Below are 22,500 nucleotides of genomic sequence, written 5' to 3'. Positions count from 1 at the left end.
GTGTCTGGTTTTCTGTCTGGTTTAATCTCACTGGCTGCTGGCCGGCTGGGATGTTGCACCGCCGGGACGCTTATGCTGCTCTCCAAGTCTTTTGGGAGGTCCGGAGCCGATGCCACCGAGGTGGGGCTCTGTGGCGCGACGTAGAGGGCATCCTCCCCTGAGCGGGCACGGCCCCTGAGGCCCAGTTTGGACAGGGCCTCCCTTCTGGATTTGCTCGGTGTGGGGTCCCTAAAGGAAATGCTTCGAGAGGGCAAGCTTCTTTCCTTCTGAGTGGCAGGGGGCGGCACTTCCTCCTGGCCCGGATACTGCGACGCCCCTGGGAGGTTAGCCAGCATCTGCGCCTGCCTCTCATGGATGTTCACATTGGTTTGGTTTGCCTCCTTGTTAATATGCACACTGATGTTGGCCGGGAAGCGGGTAGGCTTGGAGGACGTGGGCGGGCCATATTTGATGGTGTGTTCCGCCAAGCTGGTGGACTTGTCTGATTCAAAACTCTTTCGGTGGTGAAGAGAAGAGGGGCCGATGTTGGAGGTGGTTCCGCCCTGGTTTTCCGCTATCTTCTGGGCTATCAGGACCGGGGTGGGAACGCAGCCCGGGGGGCAGTAGCTGGAGCGGCCGTCAGACGTCCAGTAACTGCCGCCGGAGGGAAGGGGAGGATTGTACTCAGAAGCCTTCATGTCCTCTGGTTCATGCCTTGGCTTGATGTCCTGGTGGCTGCTGGGGATGGCCGCTAAACTCTGAAAATCTGCGACAAAGATTTCATGTTGGGTTATTGTTTCAGTTAGTATTAGAAAGCACTATTGGTCGAATAGAAGGAAACACAGTGAGCTCTTACACTCTGCTTTGCCCCTAATAAATATTTGACAATCTAACAATGAAATCTAAAATGTAAAACAACTCCCTAGTGTTACAGATTAAATCCCCATTGTGACTTTTCTCACAATCACAAACACTCACACTTCCCTGTGTTTATGTCCCTTTATAATTGTATCGCTTATTGACACCACACCTAACATCATCTTCCTTAAGTATCATCTCAACCATAGCAATCTAGTCAATCTATGAAACAACCCACACTACGACAACCGTAGGTTCTACTTCCCTATTGACGAGGGTTAATTTCTTTAAGGTTGTGGTTACATTTCCCGAGGTCATACCTGGCATGGCTGGATTGTAGAAGGCTTCTTTGGTCGGAACGAGATCTGGCTCGGACCGAACCAGGTCTATGATGTCGCTGTCCCTCCGGCTGGGGGTTCTGGTCTGGAGAGGCGGGGGGCCAGCGGGGCTGGAGCTCAGCACTGGTGTGACAGAGGAGGAGGGGGGGGCGCTGGCCAACGTGGGCACCTGCTGGGTCTGCTCCTCGCCGTCCTCAAAGCTCTCCTCCAGGGAGTCGATGGTGGACTCGAAGAACTGGAGACACTCCTGCTCTAGCTGCCGCAGGTTCTTGTTATCCTGCTTTCAGGGGGGGGGGGGGGGGGTAGGAGAGGATGAGGAAACGTCAACAACAGCTCAATGCTTGTTAGGCTCTTTACACGCCTTCACTTCCTTGCATTGTTTACCTCATCTCCATGACAACACTGCCCTCATTGTGTTGCCTTCTTGCTATCGCCATTATCATCATCATCCTGATCACGGGACAAGGAGAGAGAACACTGCACGGCAACCTTGCAAACTTGCTCTGATCGCCCTTCTCCTCGACAAATGAACCAAATGAATCTCCCACACCAATGTCTCTCTGCAAACCACGGCACACCCTGAACACACACTTTGGATATCTACCATAAAACATCCAGTAAACCTTGACCAGCTGTCTTGTTTTTTTTTTGCACTCCCTTACACAAAAAAAGGTAAACCGAGACCACTGACAATCTCAGATATGCTGCATGCATAGGTCGCACCTCTTGGGGGGGGGGGGGGGGGGGATGCTTCATGGCGTGACACAACTTGGGTTTGAGCGAAACGACGTAAATGAACCAATATGTCACTTGTTGGAGGCGTTTTTCCACAACAATACCTTGAGTTCCTACATAATTAGCACGAGTGGCCCTAGTTGGAATCAAACCCCTTAGGCTGGAGCCGTTAATTCCTTGCGTGGCAACAGCCTGTGGTTGAACCGGATTCTTAACAACGGCGGGCACAGTAGGTAGGTATGACAATGTGCTGTTCTGACTACATGCTGTGCCACGGCTACAACTACACTGTCAGCATGTAAGGGCTACATACCCATTTACACTATTTTAAGGTTAAGGTCTTGGAGGTTCACTCGTCAAAACCACAGATTCTGCTGTTGACATAATAGCGTTCACCGATGTATTCAGAAGTGTGTGTTCATCATGCACACACAACACACGGCCCAATGACCATGCAAACTCGTTTCAGCCCACACGACTGCAGTGAACACACCTACCGCAACACCTCGAAAACCGAAACCCACGCGAGATACAAGAGATAGTTTGGTTTCCACAACAATGGAAGATTCCTTTTGTAGTATTCAGCGTGACCCGCGGGGACTGCCGGCCGACCGGTCGGACTCGCTCAGGTTTGTTAATGAATGTCATCCCTAAGGCATGCCCGAGGAGAGTATGTTGTCAGGCAGGTGCTCTCTGTCACTCAGGCGAACCGATTCCGGTGTAAAGACGGTCAATGAGCTGGGGGGGGGGCTGGGGGGTGATGCTTCCATTCACAATGTGTTCTAGTGTTGAAAGAACTTCACGATGAAGACTTCACTACGATTCGATTCAGGGGTCGGACCAAACTGGAATCCTCAACCTAGAGCTTCCTGTGAAGCTCTAGGTTGTTTTATAACCACCAATTCAAAATGGACCCCGAGTGATTTGAGGATTTTTCTGGTACTTACTTGGGGAATCGAGGTCCTGCTGGCTCCGTAGCTGTGAGGAGGGTTCCCCCTCAGTTGGACGTCCATGGTGGCCCGCTCTGACCTCCGTCCAACGCCGGCCGTCACACTCTTCCTCCTCCGCTCTTCTTCTTCCTGTTCCTGTATGTATGCCCCCCCAACCCCCGCCTCTGGCGTGCTGTGTCTGTCTGGTCTCACACTCAGGGATCATCTAATCTTCTTTTCTCATATAGAGTCTGGTTTACCCGGAGAGAGAGAGGGAGGGAGGGAGGGAGGGAGGGAGGGAGGGAGGGAGGAAAAGAGTGAGGGGGAGGAGGTGAATTGGAGAGAAAGACAACAACAAACACTGTTAAATTAGAAATACAAACACCAATGAAAATCTCACTGGGATGTTGCCACAGAGTCACATTTCATATGGGAAGGAGTTTACCGACCACTATTTGCTTTGGGGGCCCTTATTATAAGCTCAGCACAGCATGTGGGACCGGTTTAGCTCATCATTGTATGTTAACCAAATATATAATCGGTCGATTTCAACTGACGCTCGTTAGGCCTCAAGGACCAAGCCTCAAGGTCATTTGGTTTTAGGATGTCTGTCCACTAAGATGAAAAGCGATCACCTACATTTCAGCAACCGATGCGATGAAACTTTTTTTTTTTTTTTAGTTTTATGAGCAATGTTTTCGTTGAGATCACAACCGATGCGATGAGACAAAAAAAGACTTATCGCGTCGTTTGCTGAAATGCCTTCCCAACACAATTTGACACAACGACGCGAATATGACAAATCTATGACGAAAAAAGGGGGTTGTTAATTGGTCAGATAAGCGATCATCAGTAGGTTTTCTTAGGTAGACAAAGTTAACTAGTTCGTTAATAGTTTGTTCAAAACATTATACATGTTCTATAAACGCTACATCAATTAAATCACATTTGAATCAAGATTACGACAATAAACCCAATGTGTCCAACGTGCATGAATATCATAGATATAACACCGTAACTACACTTACCCAACAGATCCTCAGCAACCACATCACTGTCGAATAGAAGGGCTCGTATCACAAGGCCATAGTGAAGAAAGTTACCCTCCAACGAGTAAAGTTGTGCTGGGTCCGGTGCTCTGTCCTCGGAGCGTGTTACTTCTGTAGGCTCCTTGTGCGCTGCGTAATGTGCTGTGTGTGTGAGAGAGAGAGAGAGTGGTGGCAAGCCATCTGAGCTGCAAGTACTCCACCCATTCAGTCGTCGCGGTGAGAAGGTGGGTACTTTCAGGTAGCCTACTCCTGTTTTCCAAACAGAGTTGGCTAATACTTAAGAAAAAGATGACTCACGGACACACGTTTAGTTGGTGTAAGTAATGAATAGTAGTACCACTACCATGAGCAATATATGCACTGCACACCGCTGGGGGTCACCTACGTAGGTACCGTGGCATATATGCTTTATTAAACAGATTAGTAAGCTAAAACTGATCCTATAAAATAATAGCCAATATTAAATATGACAAGAAGCGCTTCTTTATATTGATCTCTAGAATATGTAGTTTTTTAACTCCAATATTTACAAATTAAATCTCTATTGTAGGTGAAACCCCGGTTTCAGCTTAAATTCAAACACTGAGATTGTAAAAAATGCGTTTTGGGCCGTGCTCTCCCTATTGGGACGACCCTCCCCAACTTTGTGCCACTTTCATGGTACCGTACCGCACATGTGTAGAGCGTTAATAAGTAGTTTATTATTATTATGAAATGCGCCACACCGTGGCGTCATAATTTACGTTTCCGAGATACTTAATAAATGGCATAGATTACTATGTTAAAGATCATATAATTAATACAACCAACTTTAAAACAAAACCAAAAAAATAGATTTCGGGTTCCCTTCAATGTAAATAGCGTTAGGTCTTTCCTTGAAGTCTCTCCCGAAATCTGATTGGCCAACACGACAGGCTCCCACCCGGAAGTGTTGTTTACGTCATCATAGGGAAAGGCAACTATGGCACGGAATATATTTTGCAGAGCTGGAGACCTCTTTCAGCTTAACAAACTAACTTTTCTCACCGGTGCCCGGTTGTGCACACTGGCTCAAACAGAACCGCTGACCCTGAGGCAACAAAACAATGGAATAAGGTTTTGTTTGCATTTTGCTAGCAATTTAGAGGACAGTTCCATTATAAGAAGTTGTGAAATGTCACTTCTCAGGCACACATGTGGCTCTCCCGTCACCAATGTTTGTCTTTCAGGAGAATCATACTGAACAACCCCCGAAAGAGGAATGCACTCTCCCTGTCCATGTTACAATCCCTAAGAAATGACATTCTCATCGATGCCAATAGTGACGACCTCAGAGTTATTATCATATCTGGTAGGTTTGTGTTGTTGTTGTTGTTGTTGTTGTTGTAGTTGCACTGTGTATTGGACAATTTGGATGATTCTGTTGCTTGTTTGTGTGATAGCAAATGGTCCAGTGTTTTCTTCGGGACATGACCTGAAGGAGCTGACCTCGGTGCAGGGCAGAGAATACCACACGCAGGTGTTTCAAGCCTGCTCAGAGGCGAGTCTCTCCGTCTTGTCACCCTGTGTGATCATTGGTCAAGCTATGAGGCTGTGTGGGTGACTTTTGAGCGAACAGTCCTCCATTTGATTACATTCAATCCAGAGGGCTTTATATGCATGGGAAACTTAAACGTTTTTAATTAAAAAAAACCCTACATGTCTGGATGCGGAAGGACACAACTATTCCCTATTCATGTTGAAATAGAATAAAAATAACCTTATATTTGAACATTGTCTCTAGGTCATGACTCTGATCCAGGACATACCTGTACCTGTGATCGCCATGGTGAACGGCGTCGCCACGGCAGCTGGCTGCCAGCTTGTCGCCAGCTGTGATATCGCCATGGTGACAGAGAAGTCCACCTTTGCCACCCCTGGGGTCAATGTGGGGCTTTTCTGCTCAACTCCGGCCGTGGCTATTGGCCGAGCAGTGCCCAGGAAGGTAGCCAATAGGATTGGATCTTCATTCAGCACCCACCTTTTACTGAATACAGATATTCCATTTGTGTCAATATATTTGTGTATTATTTGTGCGTGAAGGTGACTGAACCTTGTTCGTAATATTTTAAACTTTTTTTTTGTATACATGAATGCTTTAGAATCTTGGGTGTTGCGTTGTGATATTATATTGTGTTGAAAAAATAATTAGAAATATATACGAAATGTTTATATACTAATTTACCAGTCTGTACCAACTTTGTCATTACTTACTAATAACTACTATCATTCTCAGTTTATTTTCCTTTCCCCTTACTTGCCTAGGTTGCCATGGAGATGCTGTTCACAGGCAGCCCGATCTCGGCCCGTGATGCCTTGCTCCACGGCCTGGTCAGCAGGGTGGTCCCAGAGGAGCGTCTGGAGGAGGAGACACTGGCCGTCGCCCAGCGCATCTGCCAGGCTAGCCAGCCCGTGGTAGCCCTCGGCAAGGCCACCTTTCACAGGTAACCCCCCCCTCCGTGGTCACGTTGTAATCGCTGTGGTCAAATGTGAACATGTGCAGAAACTGAGAATTGATTTTGAATAAGAGGGGTAAACTTAGGTAGGTATAATATAAATGTATGTATGTCTGTTCAATTAGTCTTCCGATACCGTGAGTGCATACATTCTTAAGGCCCTGTTATACTTGAAACAAAATCAAACTTGGGCAGTGTTTGTCCGACTGCTGGTCAAAACGCCGCGATTACAACGGGGTACAATTATTGTCACCATGATGTGTTGGTCCTTTGTTTAACGATGCCAGGGGTTTCCTACCATCTCCGTGTGCTTGTATTCCTCACTGGAGCGGTCATACAAATGTGCGTGACAATCCCTCTGAATCTAAACAACGTTTACTACCACTGCCATTACCATTAGATTAGATTAGATTCACCTTTATTGTCATTGTGCAGAGTACAGTACAGAGACAACAAAATGTCGTAAGAAATCTAAACAGAAGTGCAAAGGAGCAATTAAGGTAGAGTTTGAACATGACAACAGAGCAGCATAGATGGCAAAGTGACCCAGTGAGGCATGAGCAGCATAAGATCGATATAACGATCAATATAATGGATAAGAGCAGCATAGATGGACAGTACGATAAGTAGAGCAGTATGATAATAAACAATCGAGTGGATTAGATACAGGGTATGTATACAAGTCAAGTAGTGCAGTGTCAAATGCACAGTCAGATATGGGGACAAGTTGTTAGGACTAATGCAGTGTCCAGGGGGGGGTCCAGACGTCGGGTGATTTACCACTTCCTTCCGACGTTCTTCTCGTGACACCCACCCTCTCCCTCTCCTCCAGGCAGATGGCCCAGGGTCGAGACGCGGCCTACGCCACCACCTCCCAGGTGATGGTGGACAACCTGGCGCTGCGGGACGGGCAGGAGGGCATCCGGGCCTTCATAGAGAAACGCAAGCCCGTCTGGAGCCACGCGGCGGAGAAGGCCCACGACTGACCCAGTGGAGGCCGGACTCTGGACCCGGACTGTTTGTACCGACGTAGCGTACCCCCACCGCCACCACCACTTTGAGTCCAGTGTTGTTGTCGATGAAGTGGAAGTATTTGAATGACGTTTCCAGAGGAAGAGAACGGGTTGTTGTAATTCAACGGTTAAAGCGTTTGTTGTGCGTTAAGGTCCGCGGTTGGCGGAGGCTATCTGAGTGAACTTTCAAGAGGGTTTTGGCGGGAATAATTGAAATCACAGGTTTTATTTAATTCATAATTAATTGCTGCCGCTCAATGTTTTGGGATGATTGCCAAAGGGGAATGGATGTGATTTGTATGAATATTTAACAATAATATTTAACAGTATTTGTATGAATGGTGAGGAGGAGGTCTTTACTGTCAAGATTTTGGACGGTACGTGAGGTGTGCAACGGTACTGGTGACCGAAAGCTGCACCACACTACCCTTTAAGTATTGAATCCAGCTACACTTGTGGTCAAAATGACATTGTGATAGAATCCGACGAGTGTAACCGAGGCCTATGTTTAACACTGGGTTTGACTTGAGGTCTGATTGAGTTTTAAATCTTGTGTGTGGAGCACATTACATCTTATAATAATGCATGATTATACAGTATTTAATGCTAATCAAGAGGCTTCTACTTAAGCTCTGGTGGCCCTTCACAAATGTCACTGCCTGGAACTGGCTTAATTGAATGAGTAAACAATGATTTGCAGACTTTTGTTTTCTTTTATGACCGGCACACCAAATAAAAACCAAGAGAATATTGGAAAATCCAGAAATACCAGCCCTAAATTAAAAATAACGTAAGTTTGTTTTAAGGGTGTGGTGTTTGGTTGCATGGTTAGGTTTAGGGTTTCCTGTTTTCCGTTTGATTGTAGGATTCGGTTTTTGGTTCAAGGGTTTGGCTTAATGGAAGGGGTTACCTATTAGGGATTGGGTTTCGTCTAAACCAAACCCTTATTAATGAATCATCTCAATATAAATACGTTTTCAGTTACAACTAGACACTGACTAACCCTACTTTCTTAGACTTGGGTTGCCTCTTGATAACCTTTTTTAATAGAGTAGCGTTTGTGCTTGCTCATCATTTAGAATAGACACACTATATGCATCATCCAAATTCCCGGATCAAGCACCATATCTCTTGAAGAACACTTTCCTCCACTAGAGGGCGGAATAACCAAATAAGTGGACGAAACCGGCAAGAAGATGTGAAAACAGCAACAAGTTGAAAATATGTAAATACATCTTAGTCAGCCAGTTTAAGCAAATCGCAGTCTTCACACTGTAGATATTGAAATCGTTATGAGTGTGAATGCTGTATCAGCATTAAACTATAGCCATATAAACGGCGGGGTCCACAGAAAAACACCCGATATATAACAATCATATTTCCAATAGGTTAATCACTTTAGCGCCAGTGTAACAAGAAATAACGTTTAAGCTTGACATTGTGTTTCTAGGTTAATTACTAACGTTTAGTCTCCGCAATGTTAGCTTTTGTGATAGCTTCCCTTGGTGGCTAATCACGAGATCCGATTTTCTGCAGGAAAATGCATTTTCAAGTTCCTTACATCTTTTTTTTTTAGGCCATGCAATTAAATGGGCTAGGCCTATCGCACAGGCAATGACAAGTCACTTATTGATTTCAATCAAACTTGTTTTATTAAACAAAGAATCTGAGAATTGTGAAGGAAATTAGTCTGAGGATAAAAAAAAATGGGAATGTAATAAAAACAGTACAGCAATACTGTTGACTAGGGTTACGCCAAATAATGAGGAGAAATAACGGCATATGGCCAATTAGCGACTGAAATGTGTGATTCACACATTGAAAACTAGGGGGCACTGTTAGTGTAGGTGTGAATACGGAGTGTAATACACAAAGTTATTTAATGTTTGCTCAACTTAAATGTAGGCCTACGTAATGGTGTGCGTGTTTGCGTGAATGTGACGCATGTTGAAAAGGTCGCCCAGCTAATGTTCTGTAAGTAAAAAAAACAGGCTGTTTTGTACAGACTGGAAATCAGGAAAGGGTTGACAAAACAAACGCACACAATTTCTCTCCAAGAGCCCTTACAAAAACAGCCCTTGACATTTCTCAAGCAAAACAGAATCTAAATTTGACACAAGCCTGCATACTTGAAATGTATCCATGTGTACACCAAATGTATCAGCAGATCAAGAACAAGCATTGCCGAAACAGCAATGGTAGAATAATCTCAATGACAAAAAGGAAAATATTCCAATCAATAAAAAAAAATGCAGACAAAGAAAAATAACTAAATTGGAGGTGCTTGTACTCAAGTCAAAATAGAAGTCACAACTCTCAGTAAACAAATTATTATATTAGTTGCTTAACCATAAACTCTTCTCTTTCAAAAAAATATGATCAACGCGCATACGGCAGACAAAACTAACGTAAATTATCTGTTGCAAACATATATTAAAAAAATAAAGTTGGAATAAAAGAAATGAATGCGTTTTTTTTGTCTCTCCGGGAGTACAGCCCGCCCCCTACTGATTTTAATACTCAGTATTACTACAGTAATGACGACAACAAAAAAATAGTTACTGTACATTTAAGACTCTAAAAAGACACTTTTATACATATCTATATAAAGATACATATATCATGTCACCTCTCGCCATGATTTCACATCCAAAAATAAAATAGCTCTCTCTCAGTCCGTTCAGTTTGTTGCGTCATCATATCATAGTTTACAGTGATCGGTGGAAACTTCCGGAGGCTGGGTTGACCCGCACCGTCGCAGTGCAGTGGAGGAGCCAGCGGAGAACCGTACTTTAACACATACAGCACAGCAAAGCAAACAATACATTTAAATGAACCGACAACACAAACAGAAAACAAACAAACAAAAACTTGAACCAAAGGAGTCGAACCGCCCAAACAAAACGGAACAAACTCTAACGAAAAAACACACGAGGACGACCCTAACCGAAGTCAGAATCAAACAGCCTGTCTATTGCCATAGTGTGAGTGACTTCACCTTATTCTCTAAATCTCTCCCCTCCAGCACAGTACATCCGTCGGTCCACCTTTCACTTCCTGTTTTCCCCTCAAACGATTCTCTCTGTATGTCTCTCTCTCTCTCTGTCTCTGTCTCTCTCTCTGTCTCTGTCTCTCTCTCGTTCTCCCTCCTCACAACAGCATGGACTCCTGCATGGCGAAGGCCTCCTGAGCGTGGCGGTAGTGCGGCGCTACGAACATCGCTGGGATCTGCTGCTGCACCACCGCCTGCTGCTGCTGCTGCTGGAACTGAGTCCTGAAGCGCGGCGCCGCCGCCGCCGCCGCCGTCGTCACGTCGGGGAACACAAACTCCTGCAGCGGGGACATCTGGGCCTGCTGGAAGCTGGTCGAGCGGGGCATCCCCCCCGACGCGGCGTGAGGGTCCCCGCCCGTCCTCACCCCGTCCGGGTGCCCGTCGACCAGGCTGTAGTCCGCATGGGGGTGCTGCTGGTGGTGGGGGTGTTGGTGGGGGTGTTGGTGGTGTTGGGGGGGCGTGGCGGACCGGCCGTTGTGGCGGTGCTGGCGGTGCTGGTAGAAGGCGCCCTCCCGGAGCATGGGCTGCCCCGGGTCCACGGGGAGCGGGGCGGAGACGCGGGGGTCCCGGCTCCCGTTGGGCGGGAAGCGGTGGTAGGTGGCGTACGGGTGGTTCCCCCCGAGGAGCTTCTCCGGGGACGGGCCCCGTGCGTGGGGGTGGGGGTGGGGGTGCTGCACCGTCGCGTAGGCACGCTCCCCGGGGGGGCGGGCGGGGCCGTAGAGTCTCTCGTCCCCGAGCCGGGGGTCCGGGACCCCGGGGTAGGAGGGGTGGAAGCTAGGCGCCACGCCCTGGCGGCCGGGGGGGTACTGATGCTGCTGATGCTGATGCTGCTGAGGGGGGGGAGGCTGGGCGGCGTGATGGGGTCCGGCCCCGGGGTAGTGGTGGCCCCGGGGTCCGTGGTACCCCCCGCCGCCCACCGACGGGCTGCTGAGGGTCAGCGGCGGGGGGACGTGGTGCCTGGCCATGCGGGACGACTGGGACCCCCCGGGGCTCATCGCCAGAGAGACCACGCTCCCCGCCCCGCTGCCGGGCGGCGGCGGCGGCCCCCGCGCGGGGCTGGGCTGGCGGGGGGACGGCGTGCGGAAGGGGCTCTCCGCGGGGGGAGTCCTCAGGCTGGACGGGGCTCCGTCCGCCTCCGTGGCCTCCAGCTCGCCCGTCTCGGGGACGTTGTCGTACTGGGAGGCGTTGGAGCCGCGGTCGGCGCCCGGGGCCAGGCCCGGACCCCGCGACTGCGGCCGCCGCTGGGCCCCCCCCGCCCCCGCCGCCGCCGCCGCCGCCGCCGAGGCCTCGTCCGGGCTGGAGCCCCGGCTGCGGCGGACCTCCTGGGCCGCCACCGTCACCGCCACCGCCGCCGCCGCCGCCTTGGCCGCCTCCAGCTTGGTCTCGGAGGGCTTGACCCAGCGCGGGCCCACCGGCGCGCGGGACCAGCTGGACGACGCCGCGTTGGAGTTGTGATTGGCCGCCGCGTGGCTGTGGCTGCTGCGGCCGTGCCCGCCGCCGCGCTCCCCGTCCCGCGCCGTCTGCAGCAGCTGGGACGTCGGGGTGGGGGTCGGGGTGGGGGTGGTGGGCGCGGGCGTGGCCCCCCTCTCCGGAGTGGCGGCGGCGGCGGCGGTGGGGGTGGTGGGGGTGGGGGGGACCGGCGTCTCAGCCGACCGCCTGTGGGCGGAGGTGGAGGCGGCGTCCGGCTCCCCGCCGGAGCCCCGGTGGCGGCCCTCCCTCCTCCCGGACTTGTTGTGGCGCATCAGCCGGTCCACGGAGTCCCGGCGCGTTCGGCTGGGGGGCCGGCTCTCGGGCTGCCGCTCCGGGGGCGCGGGGCTGGGGTCCCGGTGCGGCGGGGGTCCCGACCCCACGCCGTTGGCCATGGGCGTCGCCGCGGCTTCGTTCACCACTGCCCCCGGTTCCGGGGGTAGCACCCCCAGTGGCTTCTTGGGGTACTCCTCCTCTTTACCTACAGGACACGAGAGAGGGCGAGAGAGAGAGAGAGAGAGAGAGAGAGAGAGAGAGAGAGAGAGAGAGAGAGAGAGAGAGAGAGAGAGAAAGAGAGAGAGAGAGAGAGAGAGAGAGAGAGAGAGACAGAGAGAGACAGACAGACAGACAGAGAATGAGAACAACAACCAAATAGAAAAAAAAAGTTAGTCAAGCCAGACGAGGAGTCAAGCCAGAGAATCCAAAGGACTGTGTTTTTTTTGGGGGGGGTTTAAACGCTGAATCACATCCAGATGAGGACTGTCACGACGACGGGAGAACATGGACTCATGCAAACACCACTGCCATAGAATATAACAATGGGCCTTATTCACCGAGTTCAGCCCCGAGGCGCGACCGAGACGCCGACTTGGTGAACAAGGCCCACAACAAAAACAACACAGAGAATTACACTCGATGACAACACGGGTGAAGGTACAACTTCCCACGGGTCAGAGAACAAACAGCAAAAAAATAAGTGACATTTTAAAAGTGTTTTTTTTTTACTGAATATTAACTTGTGAGTCGGCCGGGAGGCAGCCTACTCTATCGGGAACACCGAGAGAAGGAGAAGGAGTTTCATTCGGTTCCATTAAAGCTGTGCTCGAACACAACGGAAGGTACCGGAGGGCTAGAAAAGGTCGGAAATACTTCCTGATTAATGACCACCCCCCCCCACTGCCGGATACGCGGCCACCATTTCAAACCCATTAGTCGTACCTGGCTAATAGACTGCTGTGATAACCAGCAGGGGGGCTCCCTGAAATGGATCTAATGAAAAAAAAATGTATGCAAATGTGCGGTTCTCCCGCGGTACCGGACGCTGGTGACACACTTTGAATCAGACACAATCAGGCGACGCACAACAAAAGACACCCACAAAGACACAAAGGTGTAATCGGTGTGAAATAACAGCACAGTACAGTGCGGACACAGTGTGGAGAGATGGTGAACAGTGTGGCGAGGGGGGGGGACGGGGGGGGGGGGGGACGGGGGGACGAGACGGGACACTGGGAACTGCAAAAAAAAAGAAAAAAAAGAAAGAAAGAATATACCCAAAGAAATCAAACAAACTGGTACAGTGCAGCGCGGTTGCCAAGGAGACGGCAGCTGAGAGAAACAGGAAGCTCTGTGGGAGGGATCCAGGAACAGGAAGCAAAGACCCCCCCCCCCCACACACACACACACACACACACACACCACCCCCCTCCCTTCCCTCCTTTTGCCCTTCTCTTTTCTCTCTTATCGCCGTGACTACAACTGCTCAGCTGCAAGGCCTCCTCACTTTTTTTCAAATCTGTTCAATTTGATTTATTTTCTTGCCGTGTCAGCACCGGTCTGTTACCAACAAGGGAAAAAGCACAAAGTTCCAGTGGAGAAAAAAAAACAACCCTCCGAAGTAATAAATAAATCGAATAAGTTGGACTCCATGCTTTCCTGAAACCCCCTCTATACAGCAACGTGACCGTTCACAGAGCTGAGGAGGAGGAGGAGGAGGAGGAGGAGGAGGAGGAGGAGGAGGAGGAGGAGGAAGAGGAGGAGGATGAATCCACCTCAGGGCAATAAATGGCTCATTTGCCATAGCCTGCTGAGAAGCCATAGGGTGTCTGTGTGTGTGTGTGTGTGTGTGTGTGTGTGTGTGTGTGTGTGTGTGTGTGTGTGTGTGTGTGTGTGTGTGTGTGTGTGTGTGTGTGTGTGGGCGAGAGAAACTAGAATGCTAGAATGTGGATAGCAATATCCTACAGCCTGAATGCAGGTTCATGTTCATGGAGTCGATAAACGCTACAATCCAAATCTAAATCTACCACATCTCCTGGCAGTGAGTTATAACCGCAGTCTGATTGCCGTCAGCGTCTTATAACTCTGAGTTGGGAGGAAGAACGTTTTTTCTTCATTGGCAGGGCAACAGATGGCCAGGGAGACAGATCTGGAGATGTCTGTGGTGCAACAAAAGCCTCCAGTGCTCAAAAAGAGGACCTCATTATCTTGTCAGTGGGGTGGGCAGTCGAGAATAGACTACTACTGTTAAGCTTGTGTGTGTGTGTGTGTGTGTGTGCGTGCGTTGCTGGCCCTTCTCCAGAATTTTCTTTGGACACATTGTGGATAGTTCCATGCAAAGGACGTAGAAGCTTGTCAGTCCTTTTGTAGGGCACTTGATGTTGTTGGGGTGGGGGGGGGGGGCCGGAGAGGGAGAGAGAGAGAGAGAGAGAGAGAGAGAGAGAGAGAGAGAGAGCACGCGTGAGAGATAAAACGAGATAGAAAGAGAGAGAGCACGAGAGAGAGAGAGAGAGAGATAGAGAGTGAGGCAGAGCGAGATAGAGAGCGAGAGAGGAAAAAATGAACCCGGCCATTGCAACACTGAAGCCAAAGCAGCTGGGCTCACTCGAAAAAACAAAACAAAAGCATAATCAGTGAGTTCGAAAAAAAAAAAAAAACGAAAAAAAACCTCAAACCAAAACAGCGACAAACCACGGGGTAACCTGAAGCAGGCACAACTCAACCGCAGGATGGACCACCACTGGGGGGGGGGGGGGGGGGGAAATACAAAACCAAACCAAAATAAAATTCAACCAAACCCTGCAGCGATACTGGACAGACAGACGGACGGACGGACTGACTGACTTGACTTGACGGAGGGAGTGGAAAGGAGGGAGGGAGGGACAGATGAAACAGAGAGGAGGAGGGGGATGGGGGGGGGGGACGGGGGGGGGGGGACGGGACCAGTTAATAAAGCCCACCGGTTACTGTTGTAGGAGGGAATATGGCCGCCGCTCACAGCCACACTTTTGAAGGCTAACCTCATTAGAAAATCAGAAGAAGAGAGGGCTGGTTAAGCGACATTACGAGAGAGAGAGAGAGAGAGAGAGAGAGAAACACAGAGAAAGAGAGACAGACAGAATAAAAGCACAGGTCACACACGCAAAGGTTATAAACTACAATTATCCACGGCAAACAGGAAATGGGTGTAGTCGGGCATGTTTGAGCACCACTGTTTGCATGTGTGTGTGTGTGTGTGTGTGTGTGTGTGTGTGTGTGTGTGTGTGTGAGAGTACATATGTGGTTTGCCGTCTGGATTCCTCTCGCTGCGTGTGTGAGCGCCCGAATGTGTTAAGAAAGAGCTGATCGTTCCCAAAGTGTTTGAGTGCGAGCGGTGCGTTGGGCAGTTGCCACGGGGATGTGAGGTGTCAGCAATGTTCGGAATTCGGGTTGAAATTCATGAATAATTCCGACGGGAGCATGTTGACGACTCGACTGGATCAGCCCACCTCCTTATGCTAATGACGTGTTCGGCTGACCCGGCACCCTTTTCAGAAAGGACGCTCCGGAAAAAAAATGAAAAAGGACGCCAGATCAAAGCATAAGAAGTGAAATAAATAAAATATATTCAATAAAAACAAAAAGTTCTATTCATTTTTTTTAAATTATATTTGATATACTAGAGTATTATATTACTCTAGTGTTATATTATATTACTCTATTTAATTATTTTTTTCAGTTTTGTTTTGATATTTGTGTATTTCATACTTTTTTTAATACAATATTTTATTCAGAAAATCATCAGTACAGCGTTATGCATAGATACATTTCTGTAATTGCTTCTCATTTTCATCAGCATGCCCTCCCTGTTAAAAAAACACCAACTAAACACAACCAATGCAAAACAAAGAAATATTAAATAAAGACCCAAATTATTGTTTTCACGTTTTGTTTATCCCCAACTGTGCCAACATATCACAACATAAGTTCAAACTTTCACGTTGCGACCTATTTCTCACTCCGCCTCCGATCCTGAATCTCAGCTTGTGTTACATGGCTGCATGTTCTTTGTGTGTTTGCATGTGTATGTGTGTGTGTGTGTGTGTGTGTATGTGTGTGTGTGTGTGGGCGGCATGTGTGTACCTGGCGCGGGCAGCTCCAGCTTGGCTCTCCGCAGCTCGGTCATGGAGGTCTGGAGATGCTCGATGACCAGGTCGTCCTCCAGGAAGAAGTCCTTGGACAAAGTGACCTGCAGGAACTCCACCAGCTCCTCCATGGCCAGCTTCATCAGGTGCTCTGAAGACCCACACGCACACACACACACGCACGCACGCACGCACGCACGCACGCACGCACGCACGCACGCACGCACGCACGCACGCACGCACGCACGCACGCACGCACGCACGCACGCACGCACGCACGCACGCACGCACGCACGCACGCACACACACACACACACGCACACACGCACACGCACACACACACACACAACAGAATAATCCTTTACAAAATGGCTTTAAAGCATACAACATACAAGGCATGTTTTGTCGTGACAAAGTAGCGGTGAGGGAGACATCAGCACCACAGGATTTTTAAACATGAAGTCGACACAGTTTAACGCCATACTTTATCATCAATAAATGATTAAGAGGAAAACATTTGATGTAATATTCCAAAAAAACGGGTATGCAGTCGGTATGCAGCTGGAACAACACCAAGCTGAGGACTCCAGGTACAACCCCACCAGGGACCTCGTGGAGGCCCACTGGCGCTGGTGTGACTATGGTTGACGGGCGTGCGGACGGCCTTACTCTTGTGCAGCTTCAGGACCGTGTAGGACATGGCCGTCAGCACACGCTCGCCCTCCAGGATGTAGATGTCCCAGATCCTTAGGGTGAGAGTGAAGGGGGTCTGTGGGGAGGGAGGGAGGGAGGGAGGGAGGGGGAGGGGGAGAGGGAGAGGGAGAGAGAGAGAGAGAGGGAGAGATATACTTTGTGAGATATAGTATGAAGATGTCTTCAATCTTTACATCATTACAGAAACAATGGTTTAAAAAACTGACACACTGCACTGGTAGTGGTTATGGTGGATCTGTGTTTGAGTCTATCATATACACAACACTGTAAATATACATGACACTGTATATCATATACATGACACTGTATATATACATGCCACTGTATTTATCCTATACATGACACTGTATATCCTGAAAGAGAGGATGTGGATACTCACTCTGTCCAGGAAACACTGGAAGAACCATTTCATCGTGTACAGACTGGTGAACACCTCTTGGGTGTCCTGTATCGCGCGCGCGCACACACACACACACACACATACACACACACACACCAAGAACCCATTTTTTACATTTGTTTCCTGTGCACGACTGCACATGCACCATACGGCACACTGCGTGGCCCAATGACTTGACACCAGAGTGCTGGTGATTGGCTCCATACATTACAGGGCGGTACGATGCATGCTAACATGGGAGGGGAGAGGCGGGCGGGGGAGGGGGGAGTCTGGCTCTCACCAGATGCTGCTTGAGTTTGGGGATCATCTTCTTCAGGATGCGCTCGTGGTGCTCCTGGAAGCGCATGAGCTTGGGAAAGCCGGGGATGAAGAACCCTGCAGGGGGGAGAGAGGGCGGGAGAGGGGGAGGGAGGGAGAGAGGGAGGGAGGGAGGGAGAGAGAAAGAGACCGGATGGAGTAGAGAAGAAAAAGGATGAGGATGAGAAAAGAGACATGGGGGGTAGAGAGGGAGGGATGGGGGGGGGGGGGAGGGGGAGGTGGGGGATAGAGGATGGAGGGAGGGAGAAGGAGACAGGATGGAGAAGAGAGGAGGGAGTGGGGATGAGATAGCAGGGAGGGTGGTAGAGAGGGAGGGATGGGGAGAGGGAGAGGGAGGGAGAAAGAGACAGGATGGAGGAGAGGAGAGAGGATTGACGTGAGAGAAAGAAGGTAGAGATGAGGGGGAGAAAGGATGGAGGGAGGAGGAGACAGGAGTAAAATATAGGATGCAGAGTGAATGAGATGATGAGAGAGAGAGCGAGGGGAGAGGATGGAGGGAGCGAGAGGAGAGGATTGTGGTAAAGCGTGGAAAGGTGGAGAAAGAGAGAGAGAGCAGGAGAAGAGAGAGAATGATGATGAGATAAAGGCACTGTTTTTTTCGTTTTTTTATGCTCCAAGTGTGCCTGGAGAAAATACCTGTCTAGACGTGTTACAAAAGTGACATTTGAAATCGCTGCCTTCTGGCTCATGTAATACTACAGCCTTTTATGTACTCTCTTTTTTCCCCCCTCAGAAAGCACAGATGCCATACCTCCTTGGGAAATGTGTGTCTCTCTGTTTACGACCATGTTTTAGTTGTTTACCGGGAGCCAATGTGGATTAGTGGATTTTCTTTTACCCAGAATTGTGAGGTTTGGAACTAAACATTAGGGATGGGCATGAGTACTGGAGCACTTGATTTGGCCGCCAGTATTTGTTGACTAAGAGCCTGCATAGAGTAGTACACTCACATTGATTTATAATTAAACTTTTGAATGGCCTGTAAAATAGTCACGCAAGAGTCAAACAGGACAATCCTGGGTCTGGATTTTACGAGCCAATCGGACGTCCCTACCTGTGACCGCACTGCAGAGACCTTTTCTACAACTATCTCCGCGGACACGAAAACCAACACAGGCCAGACTCAACGCTTCCTTACTCGGGATCCGCCATGTTGACCCAGATGTCCCCATTGATAAAAAGCTACCGCGGGCTGGGTACAAGTTGGTGCGGGTCTGGAAGCTTTTTAATGGAGGATTCAGTTGGGGGGTAGGGGGGTGTTTACATGGCTGTGAGTTAGAGAACCAGACACAGTTTTAGCGTGTTTTAATGACAGTGGCCACGGCAAGGCCAAGGGATCACTACAACTCGATGTGGATATGACTTCAAATTGGAGACGTGTGTGAGTGTGTGTGTGTGTGTGAAAGTGGAGTTTCATGAGTTTGGTACCGTGCATGGAGTGCTTGGGCCCTGAGAGCAGTTTGACCAGGGCCCAGAAGGCGTCCTCCTCGTTCATGTAGATCAACAGCAGCGCCGTGATCTGACTCATACCCTGACAGTAGCCCACTTCCTGTCAGCACAGGAAGTAAGGTTGGCAGGCAGGGAGGGAGGGAGGGCGGGAGGGAGGAAGGTAACGGAGGTGGGAATGAAGGATAGAGGGAAGGATGAGGGAGAGTGAGGGATCAGGGAGGAGGAGATGAGGTGGGGGGGGGGAGGGAAGGAAGAAGGGTATATGATTAACATCTCAAAGACACACACAGACAAACAGAGAGATATCAAGGTGTCTCGATTTGTGCGTAGGCAGAATAGCTCAAATGAATGTTCTACTTAATCCCGAGAAAATGACCAGAATCACAATTGGAACGTACAGCAATTTGGACTCATTGGTAGGGAAATGATGGCTTAAAAAAGGAGCTCACATCCTACTGAAGGTAAATGTGAATCCTACCGTACAGGTTCAATTGAGAGCAGTGGATAGAATTGCGTAGTAGCAGACATACATCGCTAGGAATGAAACTTTAGCCGGTGGGTGTTTATTTACACGACATCCAACGCTGGGTTAAATTTAGATAGGAAGAATGATACTCGATACGACATACATTTGATGAGCCAGGCTGTGCATTCCCAGGTACCGTGCATTCATGTCAACGCTCAAAATATGACAGTGTGTTCAAAATAAAGGTGAGAGGAATGAATCTGGGTTACTCGAGAGAGGAAAACACGGTGTGTGAGTTTGTGATGCTGACTCACCGTGTTGTAAACGGAGTAGGCTGTAAGGACATGGAACAGAGCCTGCTGTCTGAAAACACAAACGTTCACCCAAACATTAACACACATACAAACATTAACACAAATACAAACATTAAGGGGACAATTTTATGTGATTGGGTATTCATTTGCAGATTATGTGTGCCTGTGCGTGTGTGTGCATTTGTCTGTGTGCATGTGTGGGTGTGCGTGTGTGTGTGTGTGTGTGCGTGTGTGTGTGTGTGTGTGTGCGTGCGTGCATCGTGTGCTCTCCTGGACAGGAAGTCTGCTTGTTGGCCTTCTCTGACGACCATTTACAGGAACCATGACCATCTGAGCACACCACACACACTTCTAGAGTCATTGTGTTTGTGTGTGTGTGTGCGTGTGTGTGTTAAGAAAGAGAGAGAGAGAGAGAGAGAGAGAGAGAGAGATAGGGCAAAAGAGATAACAAGAGAGTGTGTGAAGGACACCATGTAGTTAATGAAGTCATCACAAAACGATTCAGGTGGGTAACATCATGCAAGACAGGTGACGCATTGCAGGGCTCTCAATGGGTGGATGTAGGGTGTGCAGAGTGAGTGAGAGTGATTGTGTGTGTGTGTGTGTGTGCGTGCGCGTGTGCGTGTGCGTGCGTGTGCCTACTTGACGTCGTAGCGGTGCATGAACATGATGTGGTCCCGGTAGGTGCGGTTCACGTCCAGGTCGATCTGACGGATGTCGGGCGACAGACCTCGCGCTCTGACCTTTAGCTTCTGCAGGAAGAAACAACTCCAAGGCGTTAGCTGAGCATAGCGACGGGGCGGCCTCGCACCAGGAGGAAAACACCTGCGTTTCAACTTGAACATTAGTTACTTGAGTGAGACTACTTTTACTATACAATTTATTTTGGATCAAATGTTGTAAATATTGATGAAGGTATGATCCAAGATTGAAATAAAACGGCGATATTGCCAAGGAGACTAGTATGAAATATCCCATTAATAAACTACAAACTAACTATTCACTACTCATCAAAATATATACTCCCAAATTCCCATCGCAATATCATGATGTTATTCTTGCTCCACACACCCACACGCCCCCACACACACACCGCCTCTCCTCTAGCCCACAACAATGACTCACGACTCAACACGGCTTTATGAAATCTCTTTGAACCCAAGGCCTGCTCGGTAAGTCGCATTAATATTGCAGGTGGAGCGGCCCCAGTGAAACCATGTCATTCCGAGGGGAGATTGTAGAGTCGGGGTGTTTCACTCTCATCTGGAAGGTGCTGGTTTGATCCCCGATGAACCCCAAGCCTCCATGGAGAGCCCCACCTGCTCGTCGTGATCTTTTCCCTGAATTCACTGTTGGCCCCTTTGGATTAAAGGTGACATATTACACCACCGTGTGGGAGTGGGAGTAGCCGTTACAAGGCGTTTTTGAAAATCTGCCTCTTCTGACATCACAAGTGGGCGTGTCCGCCTAGATGTGTGACGGATGGATGAGCAACGTTTGCTACGGTCCACTGGGTCAGCTGGTAGACTGATCTATCCCAGCACACAGCTAGGTGGACACGCCCACTTGTGATGTCAGAAGAGGGCCGATTTTCAAAACGGCTTAGAACGGCTGAACACACTCACACCTGGTGCTATAATATGTCACCTTTAAGCATCCGGTCAATCGGAGGTTGTCAACATTTGACCTTAGGTGGATCACTCAATTGTAAAAATCAAGACCTTTCGCGGACCACCTCGTGTACAAACGGTGGAAAATTAGAAAGAAATACGTGTGCAGTGGCTGAGCAAAGAGAGCCACCGTCTCCCTCGTACACAACTATGACCGCAAAAAACACCACGGCAGTCGGAACCAGTGGAAAGGAAACGTCAGCAATCGCTGCTTATGCTCCCAGCGTGTTGATTTAGCAAAAACAAAGGAACACAAAACAGAAGGAAAAAAGATGGAAAGATACGAATGCACCAGGGGGACACTCTTTTAAAAAATAATAATAACAAGCCATAATACTATATTTACCAAACAATTCTTAATAAAATATTTATCTTCAATTATCTATATTTATTTTTTCCGTCATTGTAAAATGTGCCCATTCCGACAATAAAAGCCCCTGTTCCACACCGGCTGGTCGGCACTGCAGTGGACAGGACTCAGTGGACTCAGGACTCAGGAGCGGCAGTGGGTTTTCATACAAGGGCAAACAGCGAGGGGTCGACTCCCACCGGGCACGATGTCTCCTTTTCCTTTGTGAGCGAAAATACAGTATTTCTGTATTTTGGAAGGGTACTACGGATGGTGTGTGTGTGTGTGTGTGTGTGTGTGTATGTGTGTGTGTGTGAGAGCTTGTGTTGGTGTGTGCTGGGGGGGTGGTGGGGGGGGGGTGGTACCTCATAGAAGTCCTTCTTTTCCTCCTTGATCTTGGGGATGTCGAGCAGCAGAGCCCACACCTCCCCCCGGAGCTGCAGAGGAATCCCCTTGTAGATCCTCCGGGACAACTGGAGAGAGGACGGAAGAGGACAGCGGTCAGGGAGCACGCACACACACACAC

At 49.2% G+C, this 22,500-nt stretch overlaps 3 protein-coding genes across 4 annotated transcripts in view; 1 reads left to right on the top strand and 2 right to left on the bottom strand.

Annotated features, from left to right (window-relative positions):
• The window catches only part of proser2 (proline and serine rich 2), a 5,176-nt gene extending 1,174 nt beyond the window's left edge, over window positions 1-4,002 (bottom strand). Inside the window, exons 1-4 of one of the 2 annotated variants that reach the window (XM_084483065.1) lie at window positions 3,868-4,002; window positions 2,858-3,090; window positions 1,158-1,455; window positions 1-745 (exon numbers count right to left, since the gene is read on the bottom strand). The exon at window positions 1-745 is cut by the window's left edge and continues 1,174 nt beyond it. In XM_084483065.1, coding sequence (XP_084339191.1) covers window positions 1-745; window positions 1,158-1,455; window positions 2,858-2,923 — 1,109 coding nt within the window. In that variant the 5' untranslated portion in view covers window positions 2,924-3,090; window positions 3,868-4,002. The remainder of the gene's footprint in view (window positions 746-1,157; window positions 1,456-2,857; window positions 3,091-3,867) is intronic. The other variant, XM_084483066.1, reaches the window with a different exon arrangement.
• Window positions 4,003-4,842: 840 nt separating this feature from the next.
• On the top strand, window positions 4,843-8,076 carry echdc3 (enoyl CoA hydratase domain containing 3). Its single transcript, XM_084482885.1, has 6 exons — window positions 4,843-4,983; window positions 5,097-5,218; window positions 5,310-5,407; window positions 5,651-5,851; window positions 6,172-6,350; window positions 7,195-8,076. The coding sequence occupies exons 1-6, from the start codon at window positions 4,850-4,852 to the stop codon at window positions 7,346-7,348; spliced, it is 888 nt and encodes a 295-aa protein (XP_084339011.1). The 5' UTR covers window positions 4,843-4,849; the 3' UTR covers window positions 7,349-8,076.
• Window positions 8,077-9,023: 947 nt separating this feature from the next.
• Window positions 9,024-22,500, bottom strand: part of LOC311363387 (uncharacterized protein) — a gene marked incomplete at its 5' end in the record, with an annotated part of 14,845 nt that continues 1,368 nt past the window's right edge. Inside the window, 9 exons of the mRNA XM_084483330.1 lie at window positions 9,024-12,375; window positions 16,293-16,445; window positions 16,964-17,063; window positions 17,388-17,453; window positions 17,689-17,783; window positions 19,155-19,275; window positions 19,956-20,004; window positions 20,598-20,707; window positions 22,340-22,447. Coding sequence (XP_084339456.1) covers window positions 10,526-12,375; window positions 16,293-16,445; window positions 16,964-17,063; window positions 17,388-17,453; window positions 17,689-17,783; window positions 19,155-19,275; window positions 19,956-20,004; window positions 20,598-20,707; window positions 22,340-22,447 — 2,652 coding nt within the window. The 3' untranslated portion in view covers window positions 9,024-10,525. The remainder of the gene's footprint in view (window positions 12,376-16,292; window positions 16,446-16,963; window positions 17,064-17,387; window positions 17,454-17,688; window positions 17,784-19,154; window positions 19,276-19,955; window positions 20,005-20,597; window positions 20,708-22,339; window positions 22,448-22,500) is intronic.

This window comes from Micromesistius poutassou (genome assembly GCF_964030765.1).
Source record: "Micromesistius poutassou genome assembly, chromosome: 18".
Taxonomy (NCBI): domain Eukaryota; kingdom Metazoa; phylum Chordata; class Actinopteri; order Gadiformes; family Gadidae; genus Micromesistius; species Micromesistius poutassou.
This window is presented reverse-complemented; position numbering and strand designations above follow the sequence as displayed.

Bases quoted from the DNA above. Each gene is read 5' to 3' on its own strand.
- echdc3 (XM_084482885.1), top strand. From the start codon at position 4,850: ATGGCACGGAATATATTTTGCAGAGCTGGAGACCTCTTTCAGCTTAAC. The intron at 4,984-5,096 runs GTTTTGTTTGCA...TTTGTCTTTCAG, and splicing joins CAACAAAACAATGGAATAAG to GAGAATCATACTGAACAACC. The intron at 5,219-5,309 runs GTAGGTTTGTGT...TTTGTGTGATAG, and splicing joins CAGAGTTATTATCATATCTG to CAAATGGTCCAGTGTTTTCT.